General features: G+C 45.2%; 2 protein-coding genes across 3 annotated transcripts; one reads left to right on the forward strand and one right to left on the reverse strand.

Annotated features, from left to right (window-relative positions):
- Positions 1 to 11,663: 11,663 nt before the first annotated feature.
- Positions 11,664 to 16,175, forward strand: LOC140858435 (uncharacterized). 2 transcript variants are annotated; one of them, XM_073259048.1, is made up of 2 exons: positions 11,664 to 14,452; positions 16,018 to 16,175. In XM_073259048.1, the coding sequence occupies exons 1-2, from the start codon at positions 11,881 to 11,883 to the stop codon at positions 16,155 to 16,157; spliced, it is 2,712 nt and encodes a 903-aa protein (XP_073115149.1). In that variant the 5' UTR covers positions 11,664 to 11,880; the 3' UTR covers positions 16,158 to 16,175. The 2 variants fall into 2 exon arrangements, with proteins under 2 accessions (XP_073115149.1, XP_073115150.1); XM_073259049.1 differs by lacking the exon at positions 16,018 to 16,175 and adding an exon at positions 14,953 to 15,444 and having other exon boundaries at positions 11,717 to 14,452.
- Positions 16,176 to 16,538: 363 nt separating this feature from the next.
- LOC140858436 (hexokinase-6-like) lies at positions 16,539 to 17,835 on the reverse strand. Its single transcript, XM_073259050.1, has 2 exons — positions 16,946 to 17,835; positions 16,539 to 16,838 (listed from the first exon to the last, which is right to left on the reverse strand). Exons 1-2 carry the CDS (start codon positions 17,033 to 17,035, stop codon positions 16,539 to 16,541), a joined length of 390 nt encoding a protein of 129 aa, XP_073115151.1. The 5' UTR covers positions 17,036 to 17,835.
- Between the last annotated feature and the right edge of the window lie 784 nt (positions 17,836 to 18,619).

The following is an 18,619-nucleotide window of genomic DNA, read 5'->3' on the forward strand; positions in this document are numbered from 1 at the left end:
ACCGGCCAGCCAAATCACTCCCATTGTCGCTCCCATGGCCCTTCGCTCAGTGGGGAGTCGATATTCTCGGCCCCTTCCCACCGGCGTCGGGCCAAAGGAAGTTCATCGTTGTCGCCATCGACTACTTCACGAAGTGGGTCGAGGCCGAGCCCTTGGCGCAGATCACCGAGCGGAAGATGGAGGACTTCGTCCAAAAGTCCATCATCTTCAGGTTCGGATTGCCGCACACCATCATCACCGACAACGGACGGCAATTCGACAACCGAGACTTCAAGGACTTCTGCGCCAGGTTCCACATCCATCATCGACTAACTTCAGTCGGGCACCCACAATCCAACGGCGAGGTTGAGGTGACGAACCGAACCCTGCTCTATGGACTCAAGACCCGACTGAATGAAGCCGAAGGCCTCTGGGTCGACGAGCTGGGCTCCGTCCTGTGGGCTCACCGAACGACCCCCCGCGTCCCAACCGGAGAGTCGCCGTTCAGTTTGGCCTACGGGACAGAAGCCATGATCCCGCTCGAGATTGGCCTGCCATCTTCAAGGGTCGAGCAGTACCGCGAGCCGGATAACTCCGAAAGCCGGAGGGCCGACCTAGATCTTCTCCCCGAACTACGAGATGAGGCTCAAATTCGAATGGCCTCCTACCGACAGAGGGTCGCCCGGTACTACAACGCCAAGGTCAGACCAAAGCTCTTTAAACCTGGCGACCTAGTCTTGAGGAAGGCGGAGGTGTCGAAGCCCTTGGACCAAGGGAAGTTGGCTCCCAACTGGGAAGGACCCTACAAGGTTGCTGACACCTTCGGGCCGAGGGCCTACCGACTGGAGACCCTTGAGGGGAAACCCATTCCCCGGACTTAGAACGCCGACAACTTGAAGCTGTATTACCAGTGAATTCTGTAATTCAATCGTTGGAATACAATTTCAGTTTGAAAAATTGGAGTTCTAACCCTTCGACTACTGATCGGCGCTCAGCCCCGACGCATCGACGCGGACCTGGCACCGACGACACATCGGCCCCTTACACGGACCGATGCATCTACGATGACGGGGGTCCATACTCCTTCTACGGTCGAATTTTCGGGCAGAATCCATCGGCCGACTGGCCGATCGGGCCCCGACCGAAGAAAGGCTAAAAGCCCACGCGGCTATTGCCGCGACTTCCGACCGGGCTACGGCCGGTCGAGGGATATTCGGCTTACCACCGTCTATCATATGACGCGACCTTAGTCGCACCCACTACTCGCCGGCCGACCTACGGGCGGCTGAACGACACTCGGCTTGCCACCGTCTGTCAAAAGACACGAAACCCGACGCAAGAGCATGGGGATCCGACTTACTATCATGCCCCCGACACTGCGCCGGATGATGACCGACTAAGTGCGTCTACGGAGGTCCGGCCGCCGAACCTTCACTAGGTTCGGTCGGCTCCCTACTTGACAGATGCGCCCGAATGGCGACTACAATTATTGGAAACCGACCTAAAGTCGGGACGCAAGCTACTTCGGAGCTGTGCAAGCCGGTTAAGTCCTACCGACTTACCCGAGTTGGCGACTTCTCTAAGTTGGCAACTAGGGTTCGACATTGCAGCGATAAGAAACATTACAAACAAGAAGCAAAAGAGAAGACAATTTCATTCATTGATCAAAAAACATTACAAAGTCGGGCCGAAGCCCGAGTACATGTATTTTCAAGAAGAGACAAAAGGAAGACGGTCGGCTGGACCGATCATTCGTCCTGATTAATCTCTTCGACCGACGGAGGATCGGGAAGGATCGGCATCTCGACCGTGAGCGGCGCTGGGTCAACGGCAGAAGGATGTCCTTCAGTCGGCAAGGGACCTTCGGTCGGCTCCTGCTCCGGGACGGCTTCCTCCGTTGGGATGATGCCTCCCGACAGATGGTCGGCCTCCTCTTCGATTCCCTCCTCTTCGGCGAGTAGCGGGGCGACTCGGCTGACGTCCACCTCCGGGTACAAGGCATGGACGGCATCCCGACCGTCCTCAAACCCGACCCGGTAGGAGGCGAAGCCCGACTCGAGCATCTCCTCCTTGTACCGGTCGGAGGCCCGAAAGTCCTCAACCGCACGATCGGCCGACTCCCTCGCCGACCGTACTTCGTCCTCAGTATGGGCCAGCTCCTCCCTCGCCAACTCCGCCTCGGCCCTGGCAATTTCGGCGTCGATTTGGGCGATGGACAAATCCTCTTCGGTTTCCGCGAGCTTCCCCAGGCTGGCCCGAAGTTGCTCGCGTTCCCCTTGGAGTTCGGAGGTGGCACCGTCCCGTTCGCGTCGAAGACGACGCACGACCCGACCTTTGTGCTTGGCCTCCTTCTTGGCCGACTTCAGTTCGGCCATAAGCCGGGAGACCTCGTCTGTCAACTTGGCCTCCCGGTCGACCGACTCCTGCAGTTGGTCGACCAGCATCGTTCTTTCGGCCTCGGCCGCCGCCGACCTTTCCTTGAAGGCTGCCCGAACGTCGCCGAACCTTCGGTATCCAGCCTCCAACTCGGACATGGTGAAGATCAGCTGCCGACGGAAAAAAGCTTTGTCAGAATTATGTGGCAAACGAAAATTCTTCTAAGGAAAAAGGTGACGCGAAGCTTACCTCCACCATCGACGGGTAGAACCGCGACAGCATCTCGGTCACCTGCCGAGACCGCAACGACCGAACGTCGGTAGGAAGGAGGATCCCCTGGCACAACCTCCTCGCAAGGTTGTGGTCGGCCAAGGCCGACGCACCCTCAGGGTAGTATGCGCTGGGGGGCATTGATCTCTCCTTTTCCGAGGGCTCCATCGGGGCTTTCCCCCGATCAGCTGCCCCGACCGACGGGGCTGGCAGCGATGGGACGCTGGAGTTCGACCCGGCGCCCCCCGTTGCGCCAGCGGACGCCTCCGGTCGATGTTCGGCTTCCCGAACGACATCCGGCTCCACCCGCGGCGGCGAAACCGCCGACATTCCTTCGGCCACTTTCTCGGTCGGCCTCTCCTCGACTCGGACGGTCGGAGCCGCGAGGGCTATGATCGGCTCCGACCCCTCGGTCGCCGACGCCTCCACGGTCGGCGGGACTGGGGCTGGTCTCTTGGAAGGGCGCGAAGGGCCAGCCCCCGACGCTGGCCTCTTCCTCGCGGCGGCAAACTGACGAATTTCGGCGTCGGTCGGCCTCATTCTCGGCGGTGTCCCTGCAAAACCGACCAATGTCAAAGGCCGGACCGAAACTACCCTAAAGCCGAACAAAAAGAAAAGCTGGGGGATCGGGCGATACCTATTCGGGGGACCAGACTCAGGCCGGCATCATAGAGAGCTTGCTCGGTAACAAGCTCCCTCTGCTTCGGGACCGACATGTCTTTGAGTCGGTGGAAGTCCTCCCGGTCGTCCACGTCGACCCGACTGTTGTCGTTGGCCTCAGTTCGGGGTACACCCCAGCGAGAAGGAAAGCCCCAAGAGGAGGAAGAGGAGACAAAGAAGAACTGGTTCTTCCATCCATGAATGGACGATGGAAGACCGGTTATGAAGGCAAGACCCTTCCGGAGGTTGAAGAGCCACCACCCTCGGGCTTTAGGGTGGGGTCGGAGCACAAAGAAGGCCCGGAAGAGGGAAACGCGGGGGTTGGTCGGCAAGAGCTGACACAACAGCGCGAAAGAAATGATTAGCCGGACAGAGTTCGGCGCCAGTTGCGCCGGACAGAGTCCGTAGTAATCAAACAGATTCCGGACGAACTCCGGAATCGGAAGTCGAAGACCCGCACGAAGGTCCTCAACATACAGCGCCAGGTCGCCGGGCGGAGAGTTGTTGACCCGACCGCCGGCCCCTGGAGCAGAGAGCCGAAACTGCTCCGGGACGCGATAGTGCTCCCGAAGCTGATCGACGTTCGGCCCCGAAAGCGAGGAGGCCTCATCTTCCGAAGCCGATCGGGTGTCGTCGGTCGGGTTCCCCGATCGAGCTCCCTGAGTCGGTTTCCTGGTCATTGTGCAGGAACCGAAAGAAGAGAAGAAAGCAAGAAGGGGAAGGAGGACCACGAACCCGATGGACCCTCCGGAAGTAGAGAAGAGCTCTGCCCGCGACGACCGAGAAATCGCCCGGACAGTGTTTCCCCAGCAAATGGTAAATGTGGGTCAGGGTCCGGGAGGTCCTATATATATAGGGCCGACCGACGGCCGAGATGCTCCCGCGCCGACCAAAGTCCTCCAGATGCGCGACGCGTGGCGCCCACCGGTTGGCTGAGGATTCGGCGCGCTTCGTCCCGGGACGCCCGCACCGCCCGCATTAAATGCCGGAGCGGGAGCCGGCCAACCACCTTGACACGCGGCGCGCGGGGGTTGGCTCCGCAGTCGGCCGCCCGCGCCGGTCCGCGTTCCCGATGGGACGCCTCACCCGCGATCGGCGCCGAATATCCGATCGACTGACGCCGTATCGTCCGGCACCCGATCTTCTGACACCGACGTGACGACTGACGACGACAAGACGCGGCGTCTGACACCGGACGCCGGCGCGACTTCTGGCATCGACTAGACGTTCGGATCACTTGGGATTCGTGAGGTGTCAGACAACGGATCAGCCGGCGGTACGGTCGGATCTGCACATGCGACAAATCCACTCCCAGTCGCCCGGTCTTGCTACCCGAATGAAGGCATCGGCCAGCTCTCCACCCGACTTAGGAGTGGAAGGGGGCAACTGTTGGGGGATACCCACCGACCGACCGACTATCGGAGGGCCCAACCGGCTGGCGGCCCGACCGACCGACCGGCTGGCGGCCCGACCGACCGACCGGCTGGCAGCCCGACCGACTAACCAACGGCCCGACGGACGACTCTGACTGGCCGATCGTAGGTCGGGCGACAGGCCGACAGACGCCATCAGCGGCTAACTGCGGCCATTCCACGGTCCATTTCCGACCGACTAAACCCAGAGGTCCGGTAGCCGACCCACACGAAGCTCGCCGACCGATGGAGGAGTCCGACGCCACTCTGCTGGCCACCGACCTTGGGTCGGCCGACTCCACCAACCACCGTACGGCCGCCAAACGCTGTCAGCTCTGACACGGACGTGCGGCACAGTTACCTAGGGGCATTGTCCCACCGAGAGCCGGGTCAACCCTGGTGATTAGACGGATACACGGCGACATGACGTTTTCACGGCGGTTCTGACAGCCTACAGTGAGTTGACAGTTCCTCACTTGTCCGCGCCATTAATGACGGCGCCATACCGTGCTCCACTATATATACCGGGGAAGGCAACAGTGCAAAGGGTCGATCCGCCCGTCTCTCCCACATACGTAGGCTCGCTCCTCCCTCTCTCTCTTCCTCTCTCTTTCTCAGAGCTCTCTGTCTGCATTTCACTGTTGCCCAGTCACCTCTCTGACTTGACCGTCGGAGGGTCCCCGCCGGAGCCGCCTCCGGTCAGTGCGGACTTCCTTTTGCAGGTGCACGCTTCCCGGCGATCGGGCGATGAGGCGATTGGCCGCAACATTATTGTTGTTGTTAATCATCACTATGATATTGCTATCTAGTATTATAATGAAAATGCTGGGTGCATTTGTTGGGTCAAACATTCAAAAAGGTCAAGGAAATATGCTATTCCTCGGAAGAGGATAAGTGGACAATGAGAGAGATAATTTTACTTCACCATTTTCGTAGAATATACTTATATAATGAAAAGGAAAAGGTTATTCCCTCTATCTACTTTTACACTCTTAGACGGCCAAGTAAATCCTATCCTTTCAATAGTATACAGAATAGTTTCTTCCTCATTTTAAAATTTATTCTACAATCATATACAACCTAGAGAATGTGTCCTCCACTCAATTATGGAATGTAGGCCATGGTCCCCACCCCACCACCTCACTAACCCCCAAAATTTTTAAGAATAATTACCTCTTAATTAATTAATATTCTTTCCCCCTCATTTTAATAACTTGCGCTAAGTAGTAGTCACGAGGTAAATCAAGTTGGACAGACTTTGCCCAATATTATAATATATATATATATATATATATATATATATATATATATATATATATATATATATAGCATGTGCCCTTATCAGATACCAGCGCCTCCATCGTCCATTTTTGTATATGCGTGTATGTGGGTGGATGTACACTCGGATGCTCTGTGAGAGATGGGCGTCAAGAATCCCATCACGTGACCGTAACTCACTGGGCCATGAAACCTGTCAATCTAAAAAAAAATATTCATTGTAACAGTGATATCATATCAAATTTATAATAAATTAATAAAAAAAATTATATTTTATTAATTATTATATATTTTAATAATTTTTATAAATAATATTTTAAATTATTTTTTATATTTTCTTTTTTTTTTAATAATTGATTGATTTGTTAAGGCGGTGATGCGGTATCACCGTTGTAACGAAAATTTACTCGCCAACCGGACCTTCCAAAGTTACCGATTCATTTATTTGGTTGACTGAAGCGAAGCACGTGGAACGAGGGGATCAGGTTCTCGTGGTTCTCATTAAGTCGTTGGGAGAACATTTTTGATACAGAAGTCGCTGAGGAAGAGGAATTGCATTTGCACTCGTTACTCCTTTCGTGCTCACCAACCCACTACGTGGGCGGTAGAGCGGCTTTCCTTGAGCCTTCAAGACGCCTTCCTTCTCCGCGGTCACCTATTCGGACCAATCAGATTAGGTTTTATGACAATGATTGGCATTTTTGGCGTCTGAGGGCAGAAAAGTCACCGGATGACTCCGGGTCTCGCCCGCCTTTATATGTTACGGACACCAAAGGCTCCACCCTCCACCACGGCACCTTCTTATCACCGCCTGTACATGGGTGTTGACTGGGGGTGGCCGTAGAGATGGGTGTCAAGAATTCCACGCCTAATCAATCAAGAGACGTAACTCATTGAGCCATGAAGCCTGCCAACCGGACCTTCCAAGTCAACGGCTCCTTAAATTTGATTGATGGATGCGAACCGCATAGAACGCTGAGATAAAAAAATTCGATTGATCCGTCAATTTAATTTGTATTTAATTTATTTTAAATAAATTTAAATTTAAATTAAATAAATATAGATAATAAATAAATTTATCTAATCTATTTAATAATTAAATCGATTCATATTTCAGTCAGTTGATCCATTTAATCTATTTAATAAATAGATTGAATCAAATCAGGTCGGATTGTAACATAAGCTATTTAACCCATGTAATATAACCTATTTAAAGTCTTTAAGCACTTTAGGAATTAAGGGTTCAGTCAATCGGTCGGTTTGTCTGTTCCCTCGATGCTTTAATCTCTAAGATTTTTCATTTCATCCCATCCCATTCGACAAAAATCCCAGCCAGACCTCTACTGGAATCGATCCCAGCTCCGCTGCATGCGACGATGACGCCCGACCAGGCCCCATGCTGAGATCTGACCCCAACCTTCCTCTCCTCAACCTCTCCCTCCTCGGCCAAAAGATGGAGTCCCTCAGCCACGTCCTCTTTGACTCCATCGGCCACCACGCCCCCCTCGACAACGACCAGCTCCAACTCGTCTTTGCCGAGATCTCCTCTCTCTCAGTGATGCGGTGGAGGACGGCAACATCGTGGAGATCGATGCAGTAGAGCACATCCACTTCTATAAGAAGGAAAAAAATAAAAAAAAAATCAGAAAAATCGAGGGAAAACTCCGCCTAAACTTCTCTGTTTGGCCACTCCAAGCCTTTCAGTAGTTTGGGACCCCATATGGTAGAAAAAATTGAGAAAATGAAGAAAAATCAAGGAAAACGAAGGAAAAATGGTAAGAACTTTTCTCACATAGATCGTTATTTTTTTTTTCCTTTTCACGTTTTTTCTATTTAGTCCTTTTTTTTGGAGATATGTAGGAAAGGAGAGTTTGGAGTGGTTTCTTAGATTCTGATGGGATTTTTTTCTTGTTCAGCCCTTCCACCCGATTATGACTCCTAATAACAAAGGAAAAACTAGGAGAAACGAAGGTAAAATCAAGAAAAACGGAGGAAAAGCGGAAAAAATTGAGAGGTAAGACATTTTTCTACATAGATTCTTATTTTTTTTGCTTTTTTTTATTTCATATCTTTTTTGGAAGATCTGTAGCGGTTGTATTTTTTTATGTCTTATTTAAAAATAGGTTAAACGGATTAAGTCAAGCCGATTAAACTGGTTGTTCATCTAATAAACAGGTTAGACATTAAACAGGTTAAATGAGTTGGATTGGATCGATTAAACAGATTAACTGTTCAATAAACAAGTTAAATAGGTCGGATCGGATGACCTATTTATTAAATAGCTCATGTTCAGATTTGAAAATCTGACCTATTTAATAAATAGGTCAGATTCAGTTTTGATGTTTTCTGATCCAACTCGCATCTGACCTAATTTGTTTATGATCTGATCCGACCCAATCCGATTGCCACCCCTAGTAGAATGAGGGGATCAGGCTCTCATGTTGGCAAAAATATTCATTACAATGGTGATATCACGTCAAACTTGTCACAATCTAATAAAAGTACCTATTTTTCTTCGAGTGCCATATATTTCATTGATTTCCATGAATAATGCCCCACACTAGCCATCGATTCTTAGTTTTTGATTGGGTTGTGACAATTTTAACATGGTATCACCGTTGCAACAAATATCTTTTCCTCATGTAGGCTTGGAATGGGTCGAATCGGATGCGAGTTTAGGTCAACCTGAATCCGATCCGATATCTCAGCATTTTGATCCGAATCCGATCCATAATCCGATGGATCAACACTTTCTTTATCTATACCCTATCTGATTGGATATCGGATTATCCGATCGGATACCCACCTCGCCTAAATGAGATTTATAGATAAAAATAAAAGTATTGAATAATAGCCCACTGCCACTCTTCAGCTTTTGATGCCTTAACCAAGCTTAAAGGCCATAAAATCCATATTTCATACAACCAGCCCATATTTGAACAATGTATATACATAAGATTGGATCATATTTGGATCGGATAATGGGTTGGAGCGGCTACTACCCAAATCCAATCCGATCCGAGATATAAATTTATGGAGTTCGGATTGAATCAGATCAAAATCCGATCAACATGTTGACCAACCAGACCCATTAGGGTCGGGTCAGGTCGGAACCCGTCTGGATCGGGTGTAATTGCCAGGCCTACTCTCATAGCTCTCATTAAGTCGTTGGAAGAAATTTTTGATACAGAAGTTGTTGGAAACACTTAGATGTCAGGGCACCATCCTTTTCTCACCACTTTTGGTTTAGTCAGCCCCAGGAAGAGGAACTGCATCTACATTTCTAAACTTTTTTTGTGCTCGCTACCCCACTACAAGGGCGTAAGAGTGGCTTTTCTTGAGCCTCCTATCTTGGTTAGGAGTTTGAAAAAAAAATATTAGTAAGAAGAGAAAATATATATATTTATTTATTTTCTTTTGATTGGGAGTTAAAAAAAAAAGAAAATATTTTTTTCTCTTTTTGATTGGAAGCAAAGAAAAAAAAATATTACAACTTTTTTTTACTATTATATCTTTGAAAGAAACCTAATAAACTCAAGAAAGAAACTAAGAGAGCATCTTATTTTTTAATTTTTTTTCTTTTTTTTTTGTTTTCGTTGATTTTTTTCATTCATAGAAGTCTCAATTAGATAGGACACTTGAAATAATCCTTAGAATTGAAATGTAATATTAATTTTATTCTTCATTATTAAAGAGATAAGTTGAAAATTATAAAGATTCAATAATTCTCAATTTTTTTTCTCTAAATCCATTCGATTTAGAGAAAAAAAAATTATAGATTTGAGATGATTTATATTTCCTTTGTTTCTCTCCTTTTCATTTCCTTTCTTTTATAAAAAAAACTTCCAACTAAAAGAAAGTATTAACTTTCTCTTCCATTTTTTACTTTTCTCTTATTTTTTTCTCCTAACCAAAGCGTTCAAGACACCTTCCTTCTCCATGATCGCTTATTCCAACCAATGAAATAGGTTTTATGACAATAATTGGCATTTTTATGGGTCCCACCTATCTTTAATGGGCTAACAACCTATAGATTGATGTTTACAAGGTGATGTCCCTCTATAGATGACTATTCATAGATTTTAAGACTGACAAAATATGATCTAATCTATGTTCAATTTATCATAAATAGATTTGAATTTGGGATAAATGGATTCGAATTACAAATAAATTGATATGTTTAACCCATTTGATATTTGGTTTGGATTTGAGTTTTAGACATCTAATCCATTTAATCTGTTTAATATTTAGATTGAGTCAGTAACCCATTTAACTTGTTTAAGTTCTATTTAATCTGTTGAAAATATGCTTAACCTATTTTTGTCCTGTTTAACTGGACTGTTTAACTTGTTTAATCTGTTAAAAATCTATTTAACCTGTTTAATCTGTTTAACATGCATAACCTATTTAATAAGTAGGTTATACAGATTGGATCAGATCACATATTTAATAAATAGATTATATTTAGATTTGAATTTTTGATCTATTTAATAAATAGATCAGTTTCTGCTTGCTGGATTTTTGACTGACTAGCATCTGATCCGACCCAATTATCACCCTTAATATACTGGTATTAGCATTCCATGTTAATGCAGCCACATAACTATGCTATCTATCATTTGAAGAGATGCCTATAAAGATGATGGCATGAACAAAGCATGAACTTGACATTGGATTGCATATGCCTCATCTCATCCCATATGTGACACGATCGATCGGACTTAGCCAAGCAAGTCTATGAATGCATGCATGGTCGCTAGCCCATCATCCTCAAGATTCAATTAATATAGAACAACTGAACATAAATAAATACTAGTGAACTTACATTAATTTAAATATCTAATACATAATTTTAAAAATAAGATTTTTAAAAAAATGAACCTTGTCAAAAAAAATTATTAAAATAATTAAAAATTTAAATATTAATTTCCAACATGAAAGATGAGTGCTCTCAAATTCCCCTTCACTTATAAGTCAAATGTATAATTTTTCCGCCCTTTTACTTAATTTTACTCTTATTGATTAGAACTCAACATTTGCCATAAACGAGGATTGTATGTAAAAAATTAATATACTTACTCTTAATTAACATAATAAAGTATTTTTTTTTAGAAATGAAAGTTAAGAAGACCAGACCTTCATTAAGCACCAGATATTTTGCAAAGATTAAAGATTATGCAGGAAAAAATAAAAAGGCTCCGAAATCCGAGTCGCTAAAAAACCAAGACAAAAAAAAAAAACAGCAAAAAATGAGAAAGGCGAGTTGGATACAAGAAAATCATAAGTAGAAAGAGAGTCAAATAAGGTATTAGAAAGTCATACATACTGTTCAAAATATTATATATATTCACGAAAAGTCAGATAAGGCATGAGAAAATCATATATATTGTTGAAGATGTCATATATATTCACAGAAAATCATATAAGATATTTAAAAATCATAATAACCAACATAATATCAAATAAAAAATATAAAAAATTATATATATTGTTCAGTATGTCGTTGATATTTATAAGAAGTCATATAAGATATTAGAAAATAATAATAATATTTTTTTATTTTATAAATAAAAAAAATATTTTTATCTAAAAATTTAAAAAAAATTAAATAATATTAAATATCTATCTTATTATTAATTATATTATGTGATCTAATATGATTGGACGATGATCTTCTTCTCTGCTGGAGGGCTGTGGACAAAAAAAATTACTCGTAAAGTATAATTTATACGTCACGAGACATTTCGACCCAACGTTCATCACTGAAAATTTATCCAGCAGACGTGCCTCTTTTCCATACCTACCGTACTCATCTAGAGCGGACAGCGATGGCCTGCCACGGCCTTTGGAGAATGCCCAGATCACCTCTGCTGTTCGTAAAAGCTCGCAGACTCAACCTCTTTGTATGACCTCAGCCGAAGCCTCAAAAATGGTGGCAAAAGCCATCTCGTCTTCTCTGCTTTTGCTTATCATCTTCTCCTCCTTTTCGCTAGCCGCATCCCAAACGACACCAGAGGATGGAGAAAGGCAAATTCTCCTCCAAATCAAGGAGGGCTGGGGGAACCCCTCAGTTCTCGGCTCTTGGAACGACTCCACTGCCATCAGCCACTGCAACTGGACCGGAATCGAATGCTCCGCTGATGGCTCTGTGACCAACATCTCACTTGTCAACGAAAACATCACCCAACCCATCCCCGCCGCCATATGCAAGCTGAAAAATCTCTCCATCCTCGACCTCAGTTACAACAACTTCGCCAGCTCCTTTCCCACATCCCTCTACAACTGCTCTAACCTCCTCTACCTCGACCTCTCCCAGAACTACTTCGTAGGCGTGATCCCCTCCGATATCTACCGTCTCTCACCCCGTCTCACTCACCTCATCCTCTCAGCCAATAACTTCACTGGAGACATTCCGCCCTCCATCAGCCGGCTCTCGGCTCTGGAATATCTCATTCTCGACAACAACTTCTTCGATGCGTCCATCCCAGTCGAGCTTGGCAACCTCTCAAACCTCCAAACCCTCTGGTTGGCGTATAATCCCTTCTCTCCGGCGACGATCCCCTCAACTTTCCGCAATTTGACTCAGCTGAGCTTCCTGTGGATGAGCGAAACTAATTTGAAGGGCGAGATCCCTGAATTCATCGGAGAGTTGACGGAGATGTTCCAATTGGACCTAGCGTGGAACTCCCTCAGTGGAAGCATACCCGCCGGAATCTGGAATCTAAAGAAGTTGCGGTACCTTTATTTATTTGCAAACAACCTTACTGGAGCGATCAACATCGACGGACCAATTGGCGTCTTGGGGCTGGAACAGATCGACGTCTCGATGAATCAATTAAATGGATCCATCCCAGAGGAATTCGGCAAGCTTCAGAACCTCTCTCTCCTTTTCATGTACTACAACCGGTTTTCCGGTGAGATTCCGGCTAGCATCGGCCTCCTCCCGGCACTTACCGGTGTCTCGCTCTTCCACAACAGTCTGACTGGGGTTCTACCACCGGAATTGGGGAAACATTCCCCACTGTGGAATGTTGAGGTCCACAATAACATGCTCTCAGGCTCGCTGCCAGAGTATGTCTGTGCAGGTGGATCTCTGACCTCGATCGTCGTTTCTAACAATAATCTAACCGGCAACGTGCCTGCGTCTCTCAACAACTGCTCCACCTTGGCCTACATCGACATCCAAAGCAACAGATTTTCCGGCACCCTACCAGACAAATTGCCATCAAAGCTTTTCTCGCTGAACATCGACAACAACCGATTCTCCGGCAACATTCCATCAATCGCCGAGAGCTTGCAGGTCCTTAAAGCGACCAACAACTTGCTATCCGGTAAAATTCCAGCTGTCTTGACCGGAATGTCCGAACTCTTGGAGCTACATCTCGGAAGGAACCTGATCTCTGGCCAAATCCCGCCAGGGATATCAGAGCTGAAAAATCTGTCTGTTCTTAATCTCAGCAGCAACCATCTTGTTGGCGAGATTCCTGCGGCAATTGGGTCCCTACAGGTACTCAAGTCACTCGACTTATCTATAAACCAACTGTCCGGCTCGATTCCGTCAGAGATCGGAGACCTCAGGCTCCCCACGCTCAACCTCTCGTCCAACCGGCTCTCCGGCGAGATCCCAATCTCATTACACTTCCCAGCCTACAATCGAAGCTTCCTCTCGAACCCCAGCCTCTGCGCTTCCAGTGAGTTCTTAAACGTCCCCATCTGCAAACATGGCTTCCGATGGAAGCTCCGTATACTGCTCATCGTTCTCGCTTCACTCGTCTCCTTGATGGCAATCGTCTTCGCTGTGTTCGTCAGAAGAGCGCGCCATAGGAGAAGCAACGGCAGAGTTCTACCCACGTGGAAGATGATGTCTTTCTATCCGTTGGATTTTACAGAGTCCACCATCCTGAGTGGGCTCACGGAGGACAACCTTATCGGGAGGGGCGGCGGTGGGAAAGTATATCGGATTGTGCTCGAGAACCACGTCGCACAGATCGTGGCCGTTAAAAAGATCTGGAACTGTAGGAAGCTTGATTCCCTATTGGAGAAGGAGTTCCAATCCGAGGTCCAAGTCCTAGGTTCAATACGGCATGCTAATATTGTTAAACTACTTTGCTGCCTCTGGAGCACCGATATGAAACTGCTGGTGTACGAGTACATGGAGAACGGGAGCCTGGATCGGTGGCTTCACAAGAAGTGGAGGGTGGGGGAGCAAATCGAAGAGATGAACTCCGATCACATGCCTTTATTAGATTGGTCCACCAGGTTGCGGATTGCTATCGATGTGGCACGAGGATTATGCTACATGCACCACGGTTGCTCCCCACCTATCGTGCACCGAGATGTGAAGTCCAGTAACATATTATTAGACTTCGAATTTAGAGCCAAGGTGGCTGATTTCGGTCTGGCTAGGATGCTCGTCAAGCTTGGAGAGGACAACACGGTGTCGGCTGTGGCGGGAACATTCGGTTACATGGCCCCCGGTGAGTGATTTTGTCATTTGTTCAAATCTATTTATTTTGATATAAAAAGAGGTTAATGTGCTTTCTCACAATAGTAATCAAAATTTGTTAAAATTATTCGAATCTATTTAAAAAATTAAGATATGTACATACACGTTTAGATGGCGTAATATTCACATGAGCATCAATCAGGTTAGTATTCATGTCTCCTGTGAGTTAGGAGAGAGTTAGCAATTAACTACAATTTAGAGTTCTGCCAAAAAAAAAAAAACTACAAGTTAAGAGACATGTCTAGGCTATCAAGGTTGAAATATTAATATGCAAATATGTACATAGGAGGTGTCAGCATATGCTGCCACAGTGGCCGCACATATAGCTCACACATGCATGCACTTCGATTGTATCTATTGCCTCCCGACATTAGATGAGGAGAAGGGCCAACAATAAATACTACATCTTGTTCCTTTAGTGCATTACTATATAGTTAATGTGTATTTTTATGGTTATTACTTGAATTGCAGAATGCGCATATTCGAGAAAAATAAATAAAAAGATGGATGTGTACAGTTTTGGAGTGATTCTTTTAGAACTAACCACCGGAAAAAAAGCAAATGATGGTGGAGAATATGGTAATCTAGCAGAGTGGGCTTGGCGCTACTTGCAGGAGACTGACAAGATGATCGATGCTATAGATCAGGACATCAAGAACCCGACATATGTAAACGAGATTGTATTTATCTTTAAATTAGGAGTCATGTGCACTAGTCCATTGCCTTCATCAAGACCTACAATGAAGGATGTACTCCAAATCTTACTAAAACGTCCATGTCAATAAGCTGTTGCAAATGATATTGTGGTGTGAATGAAAACATGCACTAGAGCTCCTACCAGTACAGCTGGTTGTGAGCATCTCATCCGGACTAACTGCAGGCTATTGTACCCGTGAACAGTTCTTTTGTATGCTGACATGGCAATGTGTTATGGAAGCATGCACGATAAGGCAACTTTTTTAAGTAAGGATTTGTATACGAGCACGCTATTGTCCATGCCAATTATTCCCCCTGATAAAATAGGGGAGGGTCCAAACTTCTATCCCTTTTCAACATTAAAAAGATATATTTTAAGGTATCCGTAACATTTATATTTGACTTCTCTCAAAGACTAGCGTGAAAAAGAGGTCAGAGACAAGCCAAGCATTTTCCCTACTCCATGGACCAAACCCGCATGCAGTGGTAGAATCACTGCAAACCCATAAAAGCAACTTTGGCTGATACAAAATCAGATAAAAGGAAAGACGCCATTTAAATCGACCAAATAAAACAGTATTACCGATATTTCTGCGGAGTAGAAGGGTGGGTAATAATCTTACCTCTCTTTCCCAGATGCCTTGTCGTTTGTTCAAGAACAATGCTAAAACAAGACCCTTGCAACAACACCTAGACAATTAAAGTACCTCGAAATCTTCTCACAGGAAGGCTGCGGTCGAGCCAAGCAACCCTCCACCACTAAACATGCATAAACCCCGATTATTTTAGCATTCTCATCTGCTGAAGATGACTTTTCTTTTTTTTTTTTTTTTGGTACAGATTTGTTGAAGATGATTTTGAACACATACAGGCAGGTTGTTCACAGAACACAAAAAACGGCATCATCTGGTAATAGAGGGTTTGCCCCCTCTCTACATAGGGCTTCTAAAACAACGTGTAACAGCTGCATAAAGACATGATATTCACTCCAAGAAAAATAGGACTTCAATGATCCCCCTCTTTTATTGTTAAACTGTCAGGAGAAACCCAGAAAAAAAAACTCTGAAAAATAGATAAAAGGAGGTTGACTGTTCGGCCAATTTGCAGAAAGAGGAAAGAAAGAATGGCAGGTCTGGAGCAGCATCATCCGCACACTGACTGCTAGACCCTGAATTTATACACTTGCAAGATTTCTCCTGGTTCTCTATGCTACCATATGCTGCCGCATGGGTGTTAAATTAAGCATTCCTTCACAGAAGACAGAGGAAGGTTGTGAGGAATGACTCCTAGGTTTGAATGGAGACACTTTAGGATTCTTCAAGCTCAAGATACTGAGAGTGAGATGCAGCGAGGAGAGCTGCTCAAATGCCTGATCCGTCACTGGCAAGCTTGATGACAATAGAAGCTGTGGCTTCTTCTCCGAGCATCTCTCTAAGTGTGGTTTCCAAACAATTGCTAAATATAGTGTAATGTTCATAAAGCCCACCGTCCATAGCAATAACTGTCCTCTGCATGTCACTTCCATCCCTCAATGCAGTATCACGGCCCTGCTTCTTCAAGACGCCCAGTATTCCAGCAGCAGCCAGACGAGCCCCACGCTTGGCTATGATATCACAGACCTTGACAACCAGCTTTCTTGTTTTCAAGGAGGTATTAGAGATCTGGAATTTAAAGAAAAACAAAGATTTTGTGACAGAACAGCTACATTCTGATGATTTGTACTATTAGGAGGAATTTAAATTATAGAGAAAAAGTAAAGGTAACATACCCCTAAAATGTCCTTTAGTTTAGTCCCAACAACTCTGAGATCACATGATGTGTCATGATGCATGGCTGACATGTCTGGAGTCCTGCACATATCAAGTCCCAATTTTGTTTATGATAAGCCAATACTGTAACAACATTTGACATAAATGTCCACTGAATCACAATAAAAGATATTGTCAGAATTACAGGAATAGGTGGATAAACTCTACCAACCAAAGGGTTCACTCTGAATGTCAAGAAATGACTAAATAACCGCACATGTACGACCACCATATGCACCAACTTTCAATTCATACTATGCATATAAATTTTTAATTGTTCCTTTTAGAGGCGGGATCAAACTGACACAGTGCAATGGTTACCACGTCCTCTTCCAAAACCAAACATACCACAGCATGGCATGTATACAAATACGTAACTTGGCAGTATATATCCATCTCAGCTTCCAATTCTATATTCAAAAACAAAACTTCAAACTACCAGCTTCCAATTCTATATTCAAGAACAAAACTTCAAACTACTATTAGTACCTTTAGTGTCCTCTATAGGTAATATGTTCCAAATGTCGAACCTTCATGAAGATGCTACATATTAGCATATTAAACTAGAGTCATAAGCTAATGAGGAAAAAATAAAAAAGTTCATTAAAGGAGGCAGGTCACAATCTACAGGTGGTGAAGGCATTTTTGTGGATAAGTTTTCGACCCAACCATTATGACCTGTGTGCATCACAATATTCATGCGAAGTCTCTAATCCAATAATGTGGGAAGCATCCTACCTGTAAAACACAGAACATAAAAATATGTCGTGTTTATATATTATTGTTAAGGGCAGTATTGTAAAGTGACCATGTATGCATAGTGAGAAGATAAGGACAGGGTTTTCACCCTAGATCCTTCAAAACATTTTGTGTGTCTTGCTTCTCAACCGTCATTCTATTTTGATATTGCATCAGAGCCAAATCCTGCGACTTGTGATCACCTTCTTCTCTTAAAGGTCCCACTAATGACTTCACTTTCAAGTCTTTGGAGGGCCTAGCAGGGTTGAAGGCTAGATTTGCTATAGTTCTTCAAAATCCCCTTGCCTCTGCTCTGCGCCTTGAGGGGCTTTCTGGGCGATCTTTGGAGGGGCCCAGCTTTTGGAGACAAGGATCTACACTAGAAGTCTGGTCTGGTCTCTTCTTTGAGGATTAGGTGGCGGGCTTTTTGATGGGTGGTATTTACAAGCTTCCTATAGTCACCACATCAGATTTTAATATTCCTGAAGTTTGATGTGATGATACATATGCACAGATTTGTTTATATGGTTGATTAACATCTCTTGGATTCATATGACAATTAATTGAGCTGAAATCTTGCTTACTAAATCTAGGTTGTCCAGAAGCATACTTTAGTTCTTGAATATTTCAGGTTTTTTCAGTTGCAGATGACTTCATCTCCCTCACAAGATCCATCATCTTCAATTTCAGTCAAGCTAGATGGCAAAATTATAGTTTGTGGGTTTTTCCATTTTTGGAATTATGGGGAGAAGGCTCTCAGGAATGATCGATGGGTCAACAATGATACCAAGTCGCCCGAAGGACGCTGAAGAATAGTCGATTCATAATTCAAAAACTATCATGCGGATGTTAGATTCCATCAACCCAACAATTGCAACCAATCTAACCCAATTCTC

Source organism: Elaeis guineensis, chromosome 6 (assembly GCF_000442705.2).
Source record: "Elaeis guineensis isolate ETL-2024a chromosome 6, EG11, whole genome shotgun sequence".
In the NCBI taxonomy this organism is placed as follows: domain Eukaryota; kingdom Viridiplantae; phylum Streptophyta; class Magnoliopsida; order Arecales; family Arecaceae; genus Elaeis; species Elaeis guineensis.

What these genes read in the sequence shown, in the direction of transcription:
- LOC140858435 (XM_073259049.1), top strand. Translation starts at nt 11,881, where the DNA reads ATGACCTCAGCCGAAGCCTCAAAAATGGTGGCAAAAGCCATCTCGTCT. An exon ending in ATTCGGTTACATGGCCCCCG is followed by an intron (nt 14,453 to 14,952) that starts GTGAGTGATTTT and finishes CTTGAATTGCAG; the next exon opens with AATGCGCATATTCGAGAAAA.
- LOC140858436 (XM_073259050.1), bottom strand. Translation starts at nt 17,035, where the DNA reads ATGTGCAGGACTCCAGACATGTCAGCCATGCATCATGACACATCATGT. An exon ending in AACTAAAGGACATTTTAGGG is followed by an intron (nt 16,839 to 16,945) that starts GTATGTTACCTT and finishes TTTAAATTCCAG; the next exon opens with ATCTCTAATACCTCCTTGAA.